The sequence below is a fragment of the Hyperoodon ampullatus genome (assembly GCF_949752795.1).
Source record: "Hyperoodon ampullatus genome assembly, chromosome: 11".
Lineage (NCBI taxonomy): Eukaryota > Metazoa > Chordata > Mammalia > Artiodactyla > Ziphiidae > Hyperoodon > Hyperoodon ampullatus.
Window position 1 is genome coordinate 55,147,008 of NC_136924.1, and position 23,720 is coordinate 55,170,727.

Genomic DNA, 23,720 nt, shown 5'->3' on the forward strand with positions numbered 1-23,720 from the left:
ATGAATCTTCATCTCTAATTTTGTCTACCTCCACCAACTTAGTACCACTTAGTCCTTTACTATGTGTATGTATTCTGTATTATGTATCTCATTTAGCCTTCACGACAGTGTATCCACCTATGAATTATATATTATCCCCATTTTATAAGGGAGGAGATTTAGAGACATTAAGAAATTTGCTCAAGGACCCACAGCTAGAAAGCAAAACAAAACAAAAGCCAGAACCCAAACTGAAGTAATCAGGACTGCAAAGCCCTTAAACATAGTGTGTTTCCTCAGGGGCAATCTGCTTGAATATGAGGAGGTAGGGAGTTAGAGGAAGAAAAATAAAGGTACTTCGTTAATGAGTCATATGAAAACAGAATCTAAAAATAAAATGCCTATTATTTGAAAATTACCACACTGAACTATTCCCATCCAGGTTACTAGAGACTTCTTTTTCTTTTTTTTTTCACACACACACTGTATTTTATTTTTACAAGAGATAAATAAACTGACACCAAGCATTGTAAATGGATGACCACAACAAAAGCAACAATGACTGCAATTACCAAACACGAAGCACACTCACACTATGTCATAATATTGACATTCAGTCCAGTAATCCTCCACTGTAACAGCTCCTTTACTTTGCAGTGAAAATTGGTTTGTATATTTTTGCCTCTGAGTCATTGTGGGATTTTTTTTTCAAACAGAAAGTCACAAAAATTATAATCATCCTCATCAGTTCACTCAATCCCATGTAATTAATTTTTTTCATCTTAGCACTTTTATGAATTCATCAGTTTTCCATTAGAGTTCTGAAAATGCTTATTCATTCAGTTCAGCAGTATAGTCAGTTTCCAGAAACCTGTACTTGTCAGAGTCTTTTCCATGAATTCCTTGAAGATGAAACCCTTTTATAGGAACATTTTTGCAAAAGCATCAGAGTACACCCAGAACTGTCTGTAAATTACTAGTGACTTCTATGTGGCTAAATCCAGCGGTCATTTTTGAGTTCTCCTCTTGCTTGGCCTATTGGTAGCATATGACAGTGGTGATCACTCCTTGCTTGGTTTCCAGGACCTCACACTCTCAGGTTTCCTCCTAACTCATTGGCTGTTCCTTCTCAGTGTCCTTCATGGTGTCTGCTTCCTCTCCCAGAACTCAATCCTTGGTCCTCTTCTCTCTTATTTCTATAGTCATTCCCTTAGTGATCTCGCCCCATGTCATAACTTTAGGATGGCACTTAGAAGTATATCTCTACCCAGATCTCTCTCCCTTGAGATCCAGACTTTCATATCCAGCTATGTCCTGGGCGTCTCCACCTCTACGTGGACATCAACATCTGGACTTAACGTGACCAAAGACAAACCACTCATGTTATCCCCCTCCAAGCCTACCCCATTCCCAACATTTTGCATCTGTTGATGGCAAAACCATCTCTTATTCATCCAGGCTAAAATCCTGGAGTAATCCTTGGCTTCTCTTTCCCTCACATGTGAGCCTTCAGGAAATCATTCTGGCCCTATCTTCAGAATGTAGCCAACTCTAACCACTCTTTGCCACTTCCTCTGCTACCACTCTGGTCTGAGTCTCCATCATCTCTCAAAAGGATTACTGCAGTGAGTTATCATCCTGCTTCTACCTGTGCCCTCCTATAATCTATTCTCAACACAACACCAGAGGGATATTAAAAAAAAAAAAAAAAAGGTAGTCAGGTCATGTCCCTACAATGTTTTGAACCCTACATAGGCTCCCCGTGTCAGGGTTAAAACCACAGGACTTTGTAGTGGTTTACATGAAGCTACAAGATCTTGTTCCCATTGCCTCTCCAACCCTCATCTCCTACTATTCATCTCTTCCAGCCAAGCTGGCCTCCCTGCTCTTCCTTCCAGGAACACTCTTGCCTGGGGGCCTTTGGTGCAGCTGCTCTATGTTCTGGGACCACTCTTCTCCCAGGTAGTTGCTTGGGCTAGTCCCTCAGGACCTTCAAGTCTTTGTTCAAATCTCACTTATCATTAAGGCTAACCTTGACCATCTTGTTTACATCGCAACCTCCTCCCACATTCTCCCCTCCCAACATTCTCATTCCACTTTACTTTGCTTGTTTTTCTATAGCACTTGTCACCTTCTAACAAATTATGTAGTTTACTTTTGTGTGTGTGTGTGTGGTATGCGGGCCTCTCACTGTTGTGGCCTCTCCCATTGCGGAGCACAGGCTCCGGACACGCAGGCTCAGAGGCCATGGCTCACGGGCCTAGCTGCTCCGCGGCATGTGGGATCTTCCCGGACCGGGGCACGAACCCGTGTCCCCTGCATTGGCAGGCAGACTCTCAACCACCGCGCCACCAGGGAAGCCCCTAGTTTACTTATTATATTCATTGTTTGTCTTTCTTCCCTATCCTCCTCTAGAACATTCACTCCATGAGGCAGAGATCTGTCAGTTTTGTTCACAAACTTTTTTCCAAGCACCTAGAAACTGTGCTAAATATATATTTGTGGAATGAATTAAAAAGTTGGAAAGCACTAATTAAAACTAAAATATCTAGCAACAGACTGATATGCTAGTTATTTCAGATTTCAGAATATCCTGCCACACAATAGGTGCTCAATGAGCATTTGATGAATGAAGGAACTATGTACTGTAATTTGAAAAGGAATCTCTGCACATATTTCCACAGCCTCCATTTTGTGTGTATGAGTTGGAGTGTATCTTGACTTCTGCCTATTGCAGTATCCAAAACCTATTTTGCCTTTTTCTACTTCAGGAAAAAGCCCTGTAACATATTCTACTATTCAGTCACTTTTGGTATCTTTCTTTCTTTTCTTTCTTTCTTTCTTTTTAATTGAAGTACAATGTACAAAGTACAATGTTGTGTTTCAGGTGTACAGCAAAGTGATTCAGTTATACATACATATACATATAATTTTTTTTTTAGGTTCTTTTCCCTTACGGGTTATTACAAAATACTGAGTACAATTCCCTGTGCTCTACAGTAGGTCCTTGTTGGTTATCTATTTTATATATAGTCGTGTCTATATATTAATCCCAGCTTCCTAATTTATCCCCCCACTACTTTGCCCTTTAGCAACCATAAATTTGTTTTCTTTGTCTGCATGAGTATTTCCATAAACTCTGTCACCCAGAGATGGCTGCGGAATTTAAGAGCTAGGATAACATGATGAAGCTGCAGAGAAAGAAAAACAAATGAAATAAAGGACGCTTCTGAGGAATAAACTGTTGCAGGGATGGTCAGAGTGAAACTGAGCAGCACCCTTTGGGGCCCTCCCGGCTTCAAAAGCCCATGTCCCCCGTTTCTTATTTGTAGAAAAAAGAAACCCAGGCCTTTCCTGAGTTCCAAAGAGCAGGCCCAAGCAGTTATTGATTAGGACAATAGAGTCACAGGACACCTAGTTCCTCCTGAAGGGATAAAGATAACAGCCTGATGCATATCTTTGAGTTGTTGTACAGAAACTAAGACCCCCACCAAAGTGGAGGATGGTAGATACAAGCCAACCACAAGCACATAGACCCCAGACTGGTTGGAATCAGAAGGCTGAGATTCCAGAAACATCACCCTTTTACCTCACCACCTACCAATGAGAAGGTGGTCCAGGAGCTGATCAAGCAACCTACGACCCTCTTCCCTAACAGTCTTTAGTTATTTATTTATTTGGCCACACCACGAAGCTTGTGGGACTTAGTTCCCTGACCAGGGATTGAACCCAGGCCTCGAGAGTGAGAGCGTGGAGTCCTAACCACTGGACCACCAGGGAATTCCCTCCAACAGTCTGTAAATTCCCTTGCCTGGAAGCAATTGGGTAGTTCCGGTCTTTCGAGCACCAGCCATCTGTTCTTGCTTAGCCCTTGCAATAAATCTACTTGTGCTCCAAACTCCCATGTTCTGGTTTGTTTGGCCTCAGTGTGCCTGGGACACAGAAACTTGGGTTCCATAACAAGAGTGGTATATTTAGGATGAGGTAGTACAAGGTAGTGAGGGCCCAAGCGCAGCCCCACCACTCCAGCTGTGTGATCTTCAACTAGTTTAATTCTTCTTAGCCCTAGTTTCCTCACCTGTAAAATGGGGATAACTCACAGGGTTTGTCCAATGGATGAAATGTGATTAATATAGTCTGAAAAACAAACAACTCTGAATAGTATGCAATCGAAGAATAAAAGCTAATATAATGAACTGAAAAACAAAACAACAACAACAACAAACCTGCTTTTGCACCAAGTGGAAGGAGGTTGCTGTTAGGAACCACAAGGTTCATTTAAAAGAAGGTAAATTAATAAATAAATAAATAAATAAAAGAAGGTAGGAAAATGAATAAAGAAAAGCAACAGGGCTTCCCTGGTGGCGCAGTGGTTGAGAGTCCGCCTGCCGATGCAGGGGACACGGGTTCGTGCCCCGGTCCGGGAAGATCCCACATGCCGCGGAGCAGCTAGGCCCGTGAGCCATGGCCTCTGAGCCTGTGCGTCCGGAGCCTGTGCTCCGCAACGGGAGAGGCCACAGCAGTGAGAGGCCCGCATACCTCAAAAAAAAAAAAAAAAGAAAAGCAACAAAAAAGGGTGAGAAGTGCTCGCTTCGGCAGCACATATACTAAAATTGGAACGATACAGAGAAGATTAGCATGGCCCCTGCGCAAGGATGACACGCAAATTCGTGAAGCGTTCCATATTTTTATAACAATGAAAAATTTTTTTTAAAATGGTGAGAAAAAGGGCTTTGGGCCGGTTGGCGGTAATTAGGACCTGGAATGGGGAGCCAGGCCTTCTCTCTTGGAAGTCCCTCAGCTGCGAGGGGAGCGGGCGCCAGGGCCCCGCGTCGGCCGGGCCCGGTGGGAGCTGTTTTGCCGGGCCGCCCCTCCAGGGTCCGGGGTCTGAGGCCCCGGGGGCGGGGCAGACAGCGGGAGGAGCCACGCTCCTGGGGCTCCCGCCGGGGCTCCCGCCGGGGCTCCCTTTAACTCGGTGCCTTTTTTCGCGTAGGCGTTGCCCCCTGACGCCTCCCGCACCCACTGAGAACTCTGCAGACGCTTCGCCCCCCTCCTCCTTCCAGTCACCGTGTCCACCCTCCTTCCCACCCCACCGGCCCATTCTCCGGCCCCAGGATGCCCCCTCCCCTTCCGGGTTCTTCTGGCTTGTTCCGTAGAGTTCGTTTCGAACTTTTGAACCCACCAATCAGCGCCATGCGCCCCTCCTCTCTCCGCGGGCCGGGTAAAATCGGGCATCCGGCCGGGGACCTTAGGCTCGGAGGCGGGGCCGCGGAGGCCAGGGCGGGTCCGGTGCCCGCCCTTCCGACACGTGGCCAGGGTCGGGGTATATAGGATCCCTCGGGGCCGCCTTCCCTCTCACTACTTCTCCCCCGGACTCCTTGGTAGTCTGTAAGTGGGAGAGCTTCGTGGACGTCCCCTCGCCTCCTCCAGCCCCGCAGAACCCTACAAGTCTCAGTCATGGTGAGTGGGGTCCCCGGGCGGTGGCGTTGGGGGGAGAGTGCGGAGTCCGAAGGGGCGTCGGGACCCCAGTCCACTTGGGGCTACGTTCCGGACGCCTCCAGGCAAACTGGCTTCTGGGGCTTCCCTGGTGGCGCAGTGGTTGAGAGTCCGCCTGCCGATGCAGGGGACGTGGGTTCGTGCCCCGGTCCGGAAGGATCCCACATGCCGCGGAGCGGCTGGGCCCGTGAGCCATGGCCGCTGAGCCTGCGTGTCCGGAGCCTGTGCTCCGCAACGGGAGAGGCCACAACAGTGAGAGGCCCGCGTACCGCAAAACAAAACAAAACAAAACAAAAACCGGCTTCTGGTGGCCATGCGGAAAGCCGAGTTCACCCGGGAGACTCCTCTTCCGGCTCGAAGACGCAGCCTGGGCACTGCCCTCGGTGGAAGTGGAAAGCCCATTTATTTGATCCTAGATGGAGGGCACCCGTCCCTCCAGGGCCCGCTACCGCCCCAGGAAGGCCAGGGAGCCTTCACACTGGCTCCCAAGGTTGTGAAACCTGAAAATCCCTCCCATTTCCCCAAATGATCTCACTTTCCCACTGCCTTACGCACGGGACCCTGGAGCATCTCGTGTGCTCCCGCACGCTAGGTGCAAACATTTCTAGGCGTCGCCTCTCCAGCGCACTATGACTCACTGCTGAGTCATCTGTGGCCAGACTCTGGCGAGAGCTTTCAATTGCACCATCCTCACCTGTTGTCGGGCTCTGGGGAGCGCTTCCGTTCGCACCCATCCTCACCTGTGGCCGGGCCGGGGTGGGGTCGGGGGAGCGCTTCCGTTCGCACCAATCCACCTGGAGGGATGTAGGCAGACTCCTCCTTTGAAGGGAATTACTGTCACGTTGTTTAATCCTGCATTTCTCGTGTTAATTTAGTGGGGTGTTTATAGCTGAAGCTTTCTACTTACAGGTTTAAAAAAAAAAACAAGTCCGTAAAGAGAGACTTTCTTATAAAGTCACAGAGTAAACTAGTACTGACAAAGTTTTCTTAGTTTTAAAGAAACCTCAAATTACACACAACTTGAGTATTTTCTATATAGCTTCCAGAGGTATTGGAAACAAGTATCTGAGGAAATATCTGTTGGAAGTCTACCTAAAGTAGGCCGTGTGTATCAATTGTTTCAAAATAATATCTTTTTAAAAAGCAATGCAGTGAATAAATAGTTACCTCTTTAGGGACTACCACAGTTATCAAACATCTGTATGACTGTAACAACTTGCTTGAGTGCTTTTTACCAGGCAAGACCAAAAAGATACTGGTAAAAACGTGTTTCAGAAAGTAGTGGGGTAAAACAACTATACCCCAATAAAAAAAAGAAGAAAAAAAAAAAGTAAGAAGTGGGACTGTTTAAAGGGCAGGAGAGCAGCAGTAGCAGCAGACCTAGTAAGGCATACACTGGTTAGATTAATAGTTTTTTTGGTTTTTTTTTTTAAACAAGGGACAGGGGCTGCTTATCCAGTTAAGGCTATACTAAGTGACTCCATCATCGGTGTCTCACTTCATCTCCCGAGTGGCCAGGGGAGAGTGGAGGGCAAGCAGTGGCCACAGTCTAAACCATACCGTTGCACAATGAAAGAAACTCAGAAGGCTTCAGTAGAAATGCTTCATTAGAATGACAGGATCATCTCAGATACTTTATCTCCTTGGGGCCTGGGGCTGTCATGGACAGATCTCTGGTTCTCTCCTGCTTTCTAGGGCTGTGGAATGTCCAAAGTCCAGTTAAAGGTAAACATGATGCAGTTTTAAATAGTCATGGGTTCATTAGAACAAACAACTCCCCTTTCTCCCACGGCCCTAGAGCTGGGCAAGTAGAGGCAGGTAATAGTGAACTTGCTGATGAGGGGTCAGCAGACCATGATTGTTTTATGGGCAGTGTAGGTGAGAAGGAGGGGACCATAAATCAAAGAGTGAGTGATTGGGGGCTTTATCTTGGGTTATGAAGCTAAGCCCTTTGAGATCGTAGGTGGTGTTGAATTTTCTTTAACGAGATTCCTATTAGCAGTTTTTAAAAACTTGAAACCCTCTTATTTGGAGAAAATGTAATGGGAGATATTTGGTGTTGATATTTGAAAGACCTCAGTCTCCAAAGCCGCTAATCTGATTTATGATGGAAATACAATAAAAATTCTTTTTTTTGTTTTTTCTCTTAAGTCTGTGGGTGTAGACTCTATGTTCACTGCCTTATTTTACTAAGCAGAAATGAGTTTGGTAACATACTAACATCGTTACATTTTTGAAACTATAGACTTTTCCCCCACGTTGCCAAAGATATATGTACATTCTACTAGAAGACAGCTAATTTCTTAAACTATTAATAAAGTCTTGGTGACACTTCTAGCTTTTATTACCATGTGTCTCCGTCCCCCTCCCACCTTCCCCACCACTCTCCCCTCAAGATGCGTTGATAGTGAAGGAAAATGTTTTTCCTTAAGATTAAATTCTTCCACAGGGTTAAAAGGCTGCCTCTGACCACAGTTTTTAAAATACAGGTAACTGCTGCTTATCTGGTGTTTTCTCCATGAGTCATATGGCTGTAGTTTGCTGGTTTAAGCTGGTTTTAAAGGGATAGTCAGAAGCTCTTCTCTTTAAAGAATAGGATTAAAGAGGGACGAGAATGAGCTCTAGTTACACAGTCATACAGAGAATGAATCAGCTGGAAGGAGAAATTTTGCATGCCTTTAAGGAATCAGAGGCACATTTCCCAGGAGTTGGGGAAAATCTATTGCTAGAGCAGCTTGTGTCATTCTGAAGGTAGAAACCTGACCTTGAACATCTAGTGTGGCTACAAAGCGAAGGTCTGGTCTCTGGTCTTGCCTAGTAGTTCATTAACGTATCTGGTTTTCCAAAGCATTTTCTCTGAGTTAGGCTGTTGCTTGTGAAATAGTCCCTGGGCAGGAGTGGCCTCCAGAAAGGTGCTGATCTCTTCTGAAGGTTAATAGTCATTTATGGTGAATCATTCCGAAATGTCCCATCTGATGTGTTATATTCTGACATTTCCTTTCTTCCTCTCACAGCGTGAGTGCATCTCCATCCACGTTGGCCAGGCTGGTGTCCAGATCGGCAATGCCTGCTGGGAGCTCTACTGCCTGGAACACGGCATCCAGCCTGATGGCCAGATGCCAAGTGACAAGACTATTGGGGGAGGAGATGACTCCTTCAACACCTTCTTCAGTGAGACAGGCGCTGGCAAACATGTGCCCAGGGCAGTGTTTGTAGACCTGGAACCCACGGTCATTGGTGAGTTGACCTCAGTAACCCCAATGAGATCCCGGGGGTCTGGGACAGGAGGTGTGTCCTGGGGGCTCCATTGATGCCCTGGGGTCGAGCAGACTTGTGCAGGTTGTTAGTGATGGGTGGCTGCTTCGTTTTCCCTTTCCAGATGAAGTTCGCACTGGCATCTACCGCCAGCTCTTCCACCCTGAGCAGCTCATCACAGGCAAGGAAGATGCTGCCAATAACTATGCCCGAGGTCACTACACCATTGGCAAGGAGGTCATTGACCTCGTCTTGGACCGAATTCGGAAACTGGTAAACACAGTACTTTATTTAAAGTGGATGAGAGTTTTCTCTTACAGTTTTGAGAGACCAAACTGCAAGAATCATTCTTTGCACACTAAAATGAGCTTTATACTGCCCACTAAATAACTGGACTTCTAAACCAGATGGTCCTGAGTTATGGGACAACTATTTGGGGTGGGGATAGTGTTCTTTTGCCTCTTTCTGTGTCTTACAAGGCAGATTTGGGCAATTGCTCATTTAGTGAGGGCAGTTTACCTGAAGTCAAGTGAGTACCAGGACACCTTAACCGTTTTACTGACATTTAAGACCATTAAACATCCTTGTTCATATTAATCAGGCAGCTTCCCAGCTTCAGGCTGAGACATCCCTTTTTAGGTCACCTTAGTCACAGTGAGTAGGTGGCTGACTGACATGTAACTAATTGATCAAATTCATAAAAATTGGACTGCTGACATGTTATTACAGAAAGTTCATAGTGAAAGAAGCCAGTGTAACACTGACTAGAAATAGCTGACACTGGAAACTTCCAACAGCACTGAAAGTGGAGTCAAGGGAGCTCCCTTGTTACAGAAGCAAGTATAAGTCATTGGAACTTTGAAAGTATTAAGATATAATCACAAAAAAGCAGTACCCTCGTTTTTCTACTAGAGCTCAGGGCAGTGTGGACTGGCCCTGTGGCAGAAAAATCTAAGGCAACTATTCACATCGGTAAAGTTGGTAAGTGTTCTGTTCGGATCATTTTAATTAAGAGTCTGGCAGTCAGATGACTCTGCTCCTTAGGCATGTGGGCAGCTTGTAAGTAATTAAAAATCAAGAATGTAGGCCTGGGTGGAATAGCTTGTCGGGAAAATCACATTATGCTAAGCCCAGCAACAACTGGTCTGTTTTAAAAAGAATGGCCTTACATCATTCATTGCTTCATACTTTTTCAGATGTTTATCATAGTCTTCCCAGCAGAACTGGGCTAATGGTTCCTATGTTTGCAAATCAAGCTTCAGCTACAAGTACTGACTTGGAAATCAGGACCTGCCTTTAGGGACAGGTAAACCTAGTAAAAGCCATTGAGGGTTCTGGAGTGAAGTTCATTAACTACCAAAACAATTGCATTTGTCCTTGGTGTTATTACTGTGTCCACATGAGGCTTAATGGGTGAAATTGGTAGACTAGGGCCTGCCCTGGCATTGATCTCATTCAGAGTACGGACCCACAGGAGAAGTGAACTAGGGGCTCGGTAGAGAATGTCCACAATCTCTGAGCACCTTGAGAAGTGAAGACTGTCAACAATACTTTGTTTGAAATGACAAAATCATCCTTTCATACAATAGCCAGAATAGCTCAGTTAAGTGGCAGAAAGCCCCAATGACACAAGGACATGGAATTGTGACAGTGAATCGCCTTTCCCAGAATGAATAGACTTTCTGATCACTAGTGTTTGCTGTGCCGAGCACTGTTCCAGATACTCATTTAATTCTCAACAACCTGAAGTAGGTTACTATTCTCCTCATTTAATAAACGAGAAAACTAAGATTGAGAAATGAATTTGGTCAAAGTCACACGGCACGGAATGGGTAGAGCCAGATCCAGGCCTGGCCTCCCTCCAGCACCGGGGCACTGGGTCGTGGCTCTTCTGTTGTGTTCCAGCTCAGAAAGCAGCTTCCGAAGTCTGTAAGACATCCACTGTACGGGGCTGGTGGTCCCAGGCCTGCTGTTGGTAGCTCTCCAACTGATAAGAGGTTGCCTTTGTTCTGCGGTCACAGCAAGGGCACCAGAGGTTGCCCTCCCAGTCACCAAAACTGGAGCCCTGCATCCATTCTAGACCTCATGATTCCTCTGCCTGCAGAAGTGAAAACAGTTCATTTAAAATAGCCTTTTAACAGATCCCCTCCCTCCAGGTCCCAAGAGTTGGTTGTGAAAAGTTTCTCTGAATCACTTAGCACTTAGAAGCTCTTTAGGACTGCTTTCTTAGCAGATATTGTTCAGAAGATTTTTTTAAAGATCTCCCTCAATGTGATTATGGATTCAGAGAAGTCATTGCACCTTTCACCAAGGCTAAAATTAAAACTCCTTTCTTTTGCAGGCTGACCAGTGCACAGGTCTTCAGGGCTTCTTGGTTTTCCACAGCTTTGGTGGGGGAACTGGTTCTGGGTTCACCTCCCTGCTGATGGAACGTCTCTCTGTCGATTATGGCAAGAAGTCCAAGCTAGAGTTCTCCATTTACCCAGCCCCTCAGGTTTCCACAGCTGTAGTTGAGCCCTATAATTCCATCCTCACCACCCACACCACCCTGGAGCACTCTGATTGTGCCTTCATGGTAGACAACGAGGCCGTCTATGACATCTGTCGTAGAAACCTCGATATTGAGCGCCCATCATACACTAATCTTAACCGCCTTATGAGCCAGATTGTGTCCTCCATCACCGCTTCCCTGCGGTTTGATGGAGCCCTGAATGTTGATCTGACAGAATTCCAGACCAACCTGGTGCCCTATCCCCGCATCCACTTCCCTCTGGCCACATATGCCCCTGTCATCTCTGCTGAGAAAGCCTACCATGAACAGCTTACTGTAGCAGAGATCACCAATTCTTGCTTTGAGCCAGCCAACCAGATGGTGAAATGCGACCCTCGCCATGGTAAATACATGGCTTGCTGCCTGTTGTACCGTGGCGATGTGGTTCCCAAAGATGTCAATGCTGCCATTGCCACCATCAAGACCAAGCGCAGCATCCAGTTTGTGGACTGGTGCCCCACTGGCTTCAAAGTTGGCATTAATTACCAGCCTCCCACTGCGGTACCTGGTGGGGACCTGGCCAAAGTACAGCGAGCTGTGTGCATGCTGAGCAACACCACAGCCATCGCTGAGGCCTGGGCTCGCCTGGACCACAAGTTTGACCTGATGTATGCCAAGCGTGCCTTTGTTCACTGGTACGTGGGTGAGGGCATGGAGGAAGGAGAGTTTTCTGAGGCCCGTGAGGACATGGCTGCCCTTGAGAAGGATTATGAGGAGGTTGGAGCTGATAGTGTTGAGGGAGAAGAGGAGGGTGAAGAATATTAACCTGTCTGCTGTCATTTTACACTCTTGTCTCGGGACTGTCTTATTTGTGTTCTGTGGAGCTGCCCATTGTGGCCCTATCTTGTCAATAAAAGTGATATTTCTGTTTTCAGTGTCAAGCTGTATCATAGTAAATATTTGCTCTGGTTATTCAAGGCCAGTTTGGGATGGAGGAGGCTGGCAGTTTCCATCTTATCATTTGCTCAGTGTTTCAAGTGGCTTCTGTGTACTGTGCCAAGGGGTGTGTCTATTTCACTTAGACCTGAATTGATGACTGGTTATAAAATCATTTTGTGAGGCAACAGGCTCACACTGGGCCAGTGTTTTTCAGACTTCAATGTGGATGTGAATCTCCTGCAGGTCTGAATCTGTAGGTCTGAGGTGAAGCTTCAGATACTGCCTTTTTTCTTTTTTTTTTTAAAGCTCCCAGGTGTTCTTGGTCAGCTGAGACCATACGCGGAGTAGCAAGGGGTTAGGTAAGACAGTTAATAAACGGTGGAGCCAAAATTTGAGTCACCAGCCAGGCTGCCGGAAGTATTGCCGTCATTATTCATAAAATATTGGAGTCATATGGGAAGGGCTTGGAATTGTGCTGATTTATCCCATACTTAGCCAAAACCTACAATGGCAGATAAGATTGTGCTTTAAGAAGTTACTGCTTGGGGACTTCCCTGGTGGTCCAGTGGCTAAGACTCCGTGCTCCCAATGCAGGGGGCATGGGTTCAATCCCTGGTCGGGGAACTAGATCCCACATGCCACAACTAAGAGTTCGAATGCCACAATTTAAGATCCCAAGTGCTGCAATGAAGACCTGGCACAGCTAAATAAATAAGTAGAAGTTAACTGCTTGGAGAAAGTGGAGCACGCCGAGACACAAAATTACAATAGTCTCAGGTTGTTATGGTGTTGGTCCTTGACCCAGTGTATGTCATTGGGAATATTTGAAGTAGGGGAATAATAAGGAAAACTGAAGGAATGTGTGTGTAAGAAAGATGGGAGAGGTGAGCTCCCTAATTCGGACCCTCTTCCGAGAACCTGTTGGAAGCAGTGTGGTTCTTGAGGGGGGGGCAGGAGGCAACTATGAGAAGGTGAGGGTGGGGGAAGAATGCACATGAATGTGTGGGTGGCTGCAGAGCTTGGTGATTGGTGCTCAGGGACCAGTGGTGTGGCCTATAAGGTTGAACCAAGCAATGAAAAATGACAAGGATGATCAGAGGGCCAGGTCATGCCGAAGGGAGGAGCCAGCTTTGGTGCTTAGGTGCTGGCCTGAGAGGGGGGGCCAAACAAGTGGCAGGAGCTGGGGGTGGGTGCAGACCTGTTCACCTGAGCTTATTCTGATGATGCTCCGTTACCATCTTTCTTTTCCTCCTGGTGTTTTCACCCCTTACCCATTGCTCACCTCTGCCCCCTTAGTCTTCAAGGGGAGCATTTTATTTTTTTAAATATTTATTTATTTATTTGGTTGCACTAGGTCTTAGTTGGGGCAGCTGGGCTCCTTAGCTGTGGCATGCGAACTCTTAGTTGTGGTATGCATGTGGGATCTAGTTCCCTGACCAGGGGTCGAACCCAGGCCCCCCTGCATTGGGAGCGTGGGGTCCTATCCACTGTGCCAAGGAGAGCATTTTAAAAATGAACATTCTGGGGCTTCCCTGGTGGCGCAGTGGTTAAGAATCCACCTGCCAATGCAGCGGACACGGGTTCAATCCCTGGTCCGGAAAGATCCCACATGCTGTGGAGCAACTAAGCCCGTGTGCCACAACTACTGGGCCTGTGCTCTAGAGCCCATGCTCCGCAACAAGAGAAGCCACTGGAATGAGAAGCCCGCGCTCTCCACAACTAGGGAAAGCCTGCGCATAGCAATGAAGACCCAACGCAGCCAAAAATAAACAAACAAGTAAATAAATAAAATGCACATTCTGGAAATTCCCTGGCAGTCCAGTGGTTAGGACTTGGCGCTTTCACTGTCAAGGGCCAGGGTTCAATCCCTGGTTGGGGAATGAAGATCCAGCAAGCCATGCAGCACACCAAAAAAAAAAAAAAAAAACCACATTCTGTCTTGGAGCATAGCACAGCTTCCAGCCTGCGCTGTTTCAGCTTTGTGCTTGGAAGGGTCTTGCAGCATTCGTCATGAGAGCAACCATGGTCTTACAGCCTTCAGGGCGAGGCCCAGCCCAGCCCCATCCTTGAGTACAAAGTCAGCTATTGCTACTCAAAATGATGGGCCACATTCCTTCTGCAGCCTGAGCATGGGAGTTCTGGGGTGAAAATGAACCTTGGAGTGGCTGGTCACCCCAGCTGTACTCAGAGACCTTCCTGACCTGGGGGGGTATCTGCTGACTGCCACAGTGCGAGCTCTGTAGGGAAGAGGACATTCGGGTGTGAGAAGGAACAGATAAATCATCCAGCTTCAGCTGAGCATGATACCCCACAATACCTGAAAGGTCCATTCTCTGAGCCCACATGTACCAAGCTGGGTACCCCGAAATGGGATTCAGGCCTTGCCGATTATCATCCCTCAGCCTTCAGAACAGGCTGGTGGAACCTAAAGAGCCTGAAGCCCCTGGGCCAGTCACCCGTGGCCAGTAGCGAGCCCCTCCAATGACCTCTGTAAGCCTTACAAGTGAATTTTCTTCTGCCAAGATGTGAAAAGGGTTGGAAACCTTTAAGCAACCTCTACGGTGTGTGTGGGGGGGAAAGAAGGTGAAAGAAGAGTTTAGCTGAGAAAAAATATTCCGGTAGAGCAGAGCCTGGAGAATTGAAAGAGCAAAGTGCCAGAGGTTGAGGAGGGATCTGTCCTTGCAGTGATGATTTCTCCCTCCTGTGCTGGCGAGAGAGTGAATAGAAGTTAGCCTGCAGCAAGAACATAACCCAAGGTCTAGGTCATTGCTTTGTGGATGACAATCATCTGATCTGCCCTTGAGCACAAATGGCAAGTCTGGGCTCAGAACTGCAGCCATTGCTGAGGCCACTGAGGCTTGATGGGGATAAATGGAGAAAGCCTAAGAGGGTGCAGCTCCAAGACTGGCTAGGGCCCCAGATTCTGGCTGTGCAGCTTGTATGCTGCCCTCACCTGACCTGATCCGTGGAGCAATCTGCTTCCACCCCACGGAGGCTGCCCACCCTGGGAGAGGCCAGTGGGCACCCCAGCAGAGCTGTGGTTCAAGTTGGGGTGAGGAGGAGAGAATGGCTGCGAGGACCAGTGTGCTGGCTTGTCTAACTGTCATCCCAGGTGTTTGGGAGGCAGCTGGCAGATGTCTCTGCTCCAGTTGGAATCTGTCAAACAGCCCACTATCAGGCCAGAGGTGGCCAGGTGGGGTAGAGCTTAGAGAGAGCCTGTCTTCAGGCCTCTGACTTCTGGAAGGTGTGTGGCAGCCCTGCCTGGGGTTGTGGGAGGGAGGGGAGGAGGCTCTGTCAGGGTGGCAGGAAGACCCTTTCACGTCTTGGGCGTTTCATGATCTTCACAGCACCTGTGAGGTGATGTCATCACACCCCTTTCCACAGCTGAGGAAATCAAACCTTGGAGCGATTAAGCATCTAGCTTAAAGCTACAGAGCAAGTGGCCGAACTGAAATCTGAGCCCAGAACTCTGACTCCAAAGCAGCACTCCACTCTGCTGAGCAGCCTCCGATCACCCCGAGGGGAGGGGAAGTCGTCACCGTGCCTGGCAGCCTTTCCAGTTCTCAGGGAGAAGGGACACGGAGGCCAGCCCTTGTGTGGAGCCCTAGGTGGAGCCACCGTTGGAGAAAGGAGTTCTCATTCTGCTATTGTCAGATCGCCTCCCAGGAGCCCCATTCCTGGGACCAGGTGGCAGCACACTGATCCAGAGGGGCAAAGTCAGCTGGTTACCACTGTCCAGGCAGCAGCTTCCTAGTGAGGGGGCCTTTATTTCAGGCCTCCTTCTGATCTCAGGGAATCAATTCTCAGATCGTAGAGATACGTAGTCTGTCCTTGGTGGATAGCTGCTACCACCTGGCTGGACTCGTGCAGACAGGACAGCTCTCACCTGGAGCATTGCTCCCCTAAGCACTGGGGCCAGGATGGTCAGCTCCTGTCAACCAAGGCCACAAGGTGAAGCTGGCAGAGATGACCCAGGCAGATGGCTCCTGCAGCCCACTGCCAGAGTATCTGTCTGTCAGTCACAGGGCAGCAGAAGGTGAAGGGAAAATACACCCAGTGTGTTAGGGTGGGGAAGGTTCCCATCTTCAGCCCCGTGAAGAAAGTCCCCTTTGCTGACATCTTATTAGCCTGTCACTGCCCCATTCATTGCAAGAGACTGGTGTCTCTGAGTTTGTCAGCCCTGATCAGGTTCTGGAAAAACTGTTATTTCCTCATCTGATGGTCCCTCTGATTCTGCAGCAGGAGAAGACTATTCAGGAGCAGAGTCTCACAGAACTAGAGACATGTCTTTAGTCATAATACAGGAAATGCTTTTGAACACTGGTCTCCCCACCAGAAGACTTCTTTTTCTCTCTTATAAAAAAGAGAACAGAATATAAAGCATTCCTAATTACATGAGAATTTTGTCTACATTCACAGATTAGTTTAATTCATTGGGGACGTGGGTATAAATACAATCTCATTGCTGTCACACTTCATCCCCTTCCCCCGCTCCACTCTGTTCTTATTAAATATTTCATTTGGCTCACTGGAGATGTCTAGCCCAACAGTAAACTAATACTGAAATGTCTTTGACAAAGGTAATCATGGCCAATTATACTATTATAACAACTATTGCAGTTTTTAAGTTTAATTCATTCGTTATTGTTGAAGAACCTGTTTGGTGCAAGTCACTGTGCTGGGTTCTATAGGGAATATATTTAGCTTTTTTGTCCCCATCAGTTTTTAGAGACATTGCAGAGGCACAATCCTAATTCAAGGCAGTATATGCCGCATGTCAGAAGAGGTGGGCAACTGTGGCAGCCACTATCGCATATCAACCCCAAAGCCATTCCCGGCTGGTGGTTTTATTTGCCAACACACCCTCTGGGCCGTTCCACCACCAGGGCAAATCTTAGTCTAAGCTCATCAACGTAATTCCAGTTCTCTTGCCTGAGACTGGTTAAGGAAGCAGCAGGTGATGCAATTATGCAAATGAGAGGGGAGGTAAAGTCTTCTGGATGGGGGTTGATGGGAAGATATTCTTGGAAGAATTTCCTTGCTCTTAAACAGGAACACAGTGGGGCTTCCCTGATGGCACAGTGGTTAAGAATCCGCCTGCCAATGTAGGGGTCACTGGTTAGAGCCCTGGTCCGAGAAGATCCCACATGCCGCAGAGCAACTGAGCTTGTGTGCCACAACTACTGAGCCTGAGCTCTAGAGCCCGTGAGCCACAACTACTGAGTCCACGTGCCACAACTACTGAAGCCCGGGTGCCTAGAGCCCGTGCTCTGCAACAAGAGAAGCCACCGCAATGAGAAGCCCGCACACTGCAACGAAGAGTAGCCCTGGCTCGTGGCAGCTAGAGAAAGCCCACGTGAAGCAATGAGGACCCAACGCAGCCAAAAATAAATAAATAAATAAATTTATTTTTTTTAAAAAGGAACACAGGGGGCACTTCCCTGGTAATCCAGTGGGTAAGACTTCTCGCTCCCAATGCAGGGGGCCTGGCTTTGATCCCTGGTCAGGGAACTAGATCCTGCATGCATGCTGCAACTAAAAGATCCCATGTGCAGCAACTAAGACCGAGTGCAGCCTAAATAAATAAATAAATAAATATTTTAGAATTAAAAAAAATAATGAAATAGCCTGCTTGTAAAAAAAAAAAAGATTTTCTCTTTTGAACCTTTGGCATTATTTTGTGAGCACATGATACTTGAAGTTGCCACAGTTATCTTGTGACCACAACTGCACAGATATGAGGACAAAAGCTAACATTCCCAGCCTAACAGAACAGAAAGATACAAAGAACCTGGGTCCTGGATAGGATGTTGAGCCCCCCAATAACTAGTCCTGAAACTTCTCTCCCTCTGGATTTTTCATTATGTGAGATTATAATCCTTTTATTGTTGGGTCATTTTGAGTTGGGTCTTCTATTGCTTCCTGCCAAAAGTATTCTAACTAATATAAAAGCCTCATGCAATAGTTCATAGAAGAGTTTAGTGAAATAATAATAAAAATATTAAGACCCTTTTAAAATTGTGTAATCCCCTTTCCAGTGCAAACACTGGCCTGGGAGAGTAAAGATCCCATGCCTCCTTTCCTTTCTTTGGTTTTTGACCTTCCTCTGCCTGCAGTGCCTGGTCAACCAAACTGATCTGCTGCTTCCTTTCAGTCTTTTCAGGAGTCTTGGATGGACTTAAGCCACAGATTAAAAGCACACAGAAAACATCTGCAGGCCTGAAAAACCTTCTTCCCTTTTACATGCAACGGTGAATGGAGCCATAGCCTGATCTGTGGATCAGAAGATATAGATACCTTCTGATACAGAAGACTAAGGAGGCCCACTCTGGAAGAACCAGCTCCTCCGAGGAAGCCCAGCCAGAAGGAGCTCAACCCCAGGGCAGTCACAAATCTTCCAGAGCCTAAGGAGCTTTGAGCTCCCCTTGTACACAAGGGGGTGGTACTGGGGGACTCTTGGGACAGGAACCAGGCCAGGTTCTGGGGGCTCCAGGGTATGAACAGGGGTCATTTGACCAGTTATTCTCTTGTGTGGGGGACCCTTGGATCCTTGAGAGAAAAAAGCCTGAGAGGCTTTTTCTCCTTCTCTGGCCCATTTGGTTTCTTTTACTCTCCCCCACTGCTCCCCTCTCTCCCCACCCTCATCTTCTCCCTCCACTTCCATTTCTCCCTTCCCTCTCTCACTCATCTCCTCCTTCCCCATCCTCATTTCCTCCATCACCTCCTTTCCCTCTGGCCAGGTGCCAACACAACAGTGTGCGGCAGAGAGAATTCACCTGGAGAGTGAGACAGCTAACAGAGGCTGACAATTGGCCCTCAATGGCTGTGAGATCCACAGGCTCTGAAAGCTCGGGCCCAGCCCGACCCAGCTGTCAGATGAGCACCTGTGCGGCCTGCAGGCAGAGGGCAGACAGGGCCGTTTGTAGGGCATCAGACTCTTTGAACTTGTCTGTTCAGCTGCCACCTGGCCTCTCCCTGCAGGAGGTGGGGGGAACATAGATGGCAGAGTGGTATGATTGCAAAAGGGAGTCTCCTGGTGGCTGGCCTGAGGGGCAGGAGCCCTGTCCTGTCTCATCTCAGGCATGAGCATGCGCTCAAGAAATTCGTATCAGGCACAGTCTCTTATAAGAGACCTGCAGAATCAAGTGGAGACCAGGGTGAGAAGCCCGGGTTCTATTCTAATAAGTGGTGTGACTAACTCTGCTCCTTCTCTGTCACACTTACCCAGTAGCCAGAACCACTGCCTTGCACCATAACGATATTGAGGACAATGGAACTAACTCACTAGAAGGAAGGTTGTGGACATTATGACACTTCACCCCTAAATGCTCCTGCAGGCACCTCCTAAGAACAAGAACCTTCTCTTATACAACCGCATTCCCATCTTCACACCTAAAAGCGGTAATAATCATTCCATAGCATAGCATACACAAATTTCTCCAGTGGCCTTTTTCTTCTTCAAATCTAGGATCCAATTTAAGTTTGAACATTGAATTTAGTTGTTATATCTCTTAGTCTCTTGTCTAGAACAATCTCCCACTGTAATGGGTTGAATGGAGCCCCCCCCCCAAAAGACATGTCCATATCCCAGAACCAGTGAATATGACCTTATTTGGAAAAAGGGTCTTTGCAAGATGTAGTTAAGGACCTTGAGATCGTCCTGGGTTACCTGGGTCCCCAAATCCAGTGACAAGTGTCTTTATAGGAAGGAAAGAGAAGACATAGACACAGAAGAGGAGAAGGCCATGTGAAGGCAGAGGCAGAGATTAGAACAATACAGCTGCAGCCAAGGATCTCCCGGAGCCACCAGAAGCTGGAAGAGACAAGGAAGGATTCTCCCCTAGAGGCTTTGGGAATATGCCTTACCAACATCTTGATTTTGGACTTCCAGTCTCCAGAACTGTGAAAGAATAAATTTCTGTTGTTTTAAGCCACCACGTTTGTGGTAATTTCTTAGGACATCCCTAGAAAACTAATACACTCACTTTTTAAAAAAATGGCTTTGACTTCTTAGAGCCTAGGAATCATCTGACAGAATGTCCCAAATCTGAAATAGTCTTCAGATTGACCTTTTAACGTCATAAACCTGATCAAGTCATTCCTCTGCTTAAAACCCTCCAGTGGGGGCTTCCCTGGTGGCGCAGTGGTTAAGAATCCACCTGCCAATGCAGGGGACACAGTTTCGAGCCCTGGTCCAGGAAGATCCCACATGCTGCAGAGCAACCAAGCCCATGCGCCACAACTACTGAGCCTGCACTCTAGAGCCTGTGAGCCACAACTACTGAAGGCTGCATGCCTACAGCCTGTGCTCTGCAACAAGAGAAGCCACCGCAATGAGAAGCCTGCGCATTGCAACGAAGAGTAGTCCCTGCTCACCGCAACTAGAGAAAGTCCATGCACAGAAATGAACACTCAACACAGCCAAAAATAAATAAATAAAATAAATTTATTAAAAATAAATAAAAATAAAATAAAACCCTTCAGTGGCTTTTCATTGCATTTATAATCAGCTATAGAGACTTCCTTGGTGGTCCGTGCTCCCAATGCATGGGGTCTGGGTTCGATCCCTGGTTGGGCAACTAGATCCTGCACGCGTACCGCAACTAAGAGTCCACATGCCACAACGAAGATCCCGAGTACCACAGCTAAGACCCGGTGCAGCCTAGATAAATAAATAAATAAATACATACATACATACATATTAAAAATAAAGAAATAAATTTATTTTAAAAATGAATTTAAAAAATAAGCTATAAACCCTTTCCTCTGATTTAGAAAGCCTGTGGTCTGACTCCTCCCCACTCCTCTCACGTCACCTTCCCTTCTCTCCTCCCACCCATCTCACTCCAGCCTCACCTTTCTACAGTCCCGCAAACATGCCAAGCTCATCTCAGACTTATCCCTGCCCAGGTGACAACCAAATACAATTCTTTATCTTTGAGTCCTGGATCAGGGGGAAACAGCTATGAAGGACATTATTGGGATCATTGTAGGGGTAGGGGATATGAATATAAACTATATATTAGATAATACTGTTGTATCAATGTTAAGTTTCTTGGGGGGTTAATAGTACTGTGGTTGTATAGGAAAATGTCCTTATTCTTAGGAGATGCATGCTGAAGTACTTAGGGGTGAGATAAAATGTCTGGAAATTACTTTCAAAGGAACTGTGGCAAAATATTAACAACTGGTAATTGTTATACCCTGGGAAAAGGTATATTGGTGTTGATAGCAATATTCTCTTTTTTAAAAATAAATTTATTTATTTTTGGCTGCGTTGGGTCTTCGTTGCTGCACATGGGCTTTCTCTAGTTGCAACGAGCAGGGGCCCCTCTTCGTTGCGGTGCGTGAGCTTCTCATTGCGGTGGCTTCTCTTGTTGCGGAGCACGGGCTCTAGGCACCGGCTTCAGTAGTTGTGTCACTCAGGCTCAAGAGTTGTGCCGCGGGCTCCGTTGTTCCATGGCATGTGGGATCTTCCCGGACCAGGGCTTCAACCCGTGTCCCTTGCGTTGGCAGGCAGATTCTTAACCACTGCGCCACCAGAGAAGTCCCAGAATTCTCTTGACTTTTCTCTGGGTTTGAAAATCAAAATAAAATGGCAGGGGAGAGGGGGAAATGGACAATTTAAAGAAAAAATCTTAATCCAGGTATGCTCAGATTTAAAAAAAAATTTTTTTTGATGTGGACCATTTTTAAAGTCTTTATTGAATTTGTTACAATATTGCTCCTGTTTTATGTTTTGATTTTTTGGCAGCGAGGCATGTGGGATCTTAGCTCCCCGACCAGGGATCAAACCAGTACCCCCCTGCATCAGAAGGCAAAGTCTTAACCACCGCCAGGGACGTCCCTTCTCAAATTTTCATGTGCATTAAAAATCACCTAGGGGGCTTCCCTGGTGGCGCAGTGGTTGAGAGTCCGCCTGCCGATACAGGGGACGGGGGTTCATGCCCCGGTCCGGGAAGATCCCACATGCCACAGAGCGGCTGGGCCTGTGAGCCATGGCCGCTGAGCCTGCGCGTCCGGAGCCTGTGCTCCGCAACGGGAGAGGCCACAACAGTGAGAGGCCTGCGTACCGCAAAAAACAAAACAAAACCAAACCTAGGAAGTTTGTTAAAATGCAGAATTCTAGGGATTCAGAAGATCTAGGTGGAGCACTGAAATCTGCTTTTTGATGGGCCCCCAGGTGATTCTGAGTCAGGTCTCTAGGCTGAGGAGGAAGGTTCACTTAGCATCCTGTGGCCATAAGCTGCTCTCCTGTTCTCCAGTTGACCGGTAGCTGGTTGGAAGGGTCAGGCAGGCAGATGGATGGAGATGCAATTTTACAGTGAGGGCAGGACAGGAGATTGTGGACAGAGTAGAGGATAAGGGGGGAGTTGAGGACAGACCTTGCCTCCTTCCCTGGCTTTGGGCTTCTGGGGGTGCAGAGGAGGTTCCTAGAGCCCAGGGGAAGAATGAAATCAGGGCTCAGAAGTCCTAATACCAGTGCTGCTATTCTATTTTACACACTCTTGGATAATTCCCCTCTTTATTTTATTTATTTATTTATTTTAAAGAATAGGGAAGTGCTTCTTTTTTTAAAACTATTTATTTATTTGGTTGTGTCGGGTCTTCGTTCCAGCATCCAGGATCTTTAGTTGCGGCATGCGGACTCTTAGTTGCGGTGTGCGGGATCTATTTCCTTGACCAGGGGTCGAACCTGGGCCCCCTGCATCAGGAGCATGGAGTCTTAACCACTGGACCACCAGGGAAGTCCACTCATCTTTAAAAAGGAGGTCATAATAAATAGTTTTGGAGCATCTCCCAAATTCCAACGTTCCTGAGCCTTGAGTGTTAAACTCAATAAACGTGGATGGATTCAGACTGCAGACATGTCATTCTAGCATCTGGCCAGAAGGTGGCAGCAACACACCGCTCTATTTTCCTGACTCGACAAACACGGGAAAAAATTTTTTCAGGTGCCTCTGGGTTCTCTTCAGTTTAACCAACAGCTGTTTGACTTCGGTCCTGTGCTAGACACCACAGTCACAAAAGTGGATAAGATCTGATGGCTGCCCTCAAATATCATATTGTCAGGGAGCAGGAGAGTCAGACATATCAACAGATTACTAGTTTACTAGCTGTGTGACGTTGGGCAAGTTGCCTAACCTCTCCGTGCCTCAGTTTCTCCAACTGTAAAATGGGAATAGTAGTAGTACCTATGTCATAGGGTTATTGTGAGGATTAAAAATGATAACACGTGTAAAATGCTTAGCATAGTGCTTGGCACATAGGAAATGTTAGCTATTGCTATATTATACAGTGAGAGAACTGATGAGATGGAGAAGATACCCAGGGTGCTCCCTAACAGGGAGGAGTGGAGCCCCCAAATGGAGATAATGGGGAAAGGATTCCATGCCGGTGGAGCCACTCTGCCAATAGGGACCCTGCAGCCAGACCAGCCTGGGAGAGCCCACCTCGAATGGAGCTGGACTCCTTCTGGCTGGGGCTCATCTGGGCTCCTGCAGGCCCAGAACACAGAACACCAGCAGGCCCTGACCAACCAGGACGTGTCTTCCTGGAG

At 47.2% G+C, this 23,720-nt stretch overlaps 1 protein-coding gene across 1 annotated transcript; it reads left to right on the top strand.

The window, feature by feature from the left end:
* The first annotated feature begins 5,347 nt into the window (after positions 1-5,347).
* Positions 5,348-12,162, top strand: LOC307060183 (tubulin alpha-1C chain). The gene is made up of 4 exons (XM_079714598.1): positions 5,348-5,439; positions 8,490-8,712; positions 8,855-9,003; positions 11,072-12,162. The coding sequence occupies exons 1-4, from the start codon at positions 5,437-5,439 to the stop codon at positions 12,044-12,046; spliced, it is 1,350 nt and encodes a 449-aa protein (XP_079570724.1). The 5' UTR covers positions 5,348-5,436; the 3' UTR covers positions 12,047-12,162.
* The last annotated feature ends 11,558 nt before the right edge of the window (positions 12,163-23,720 follow it).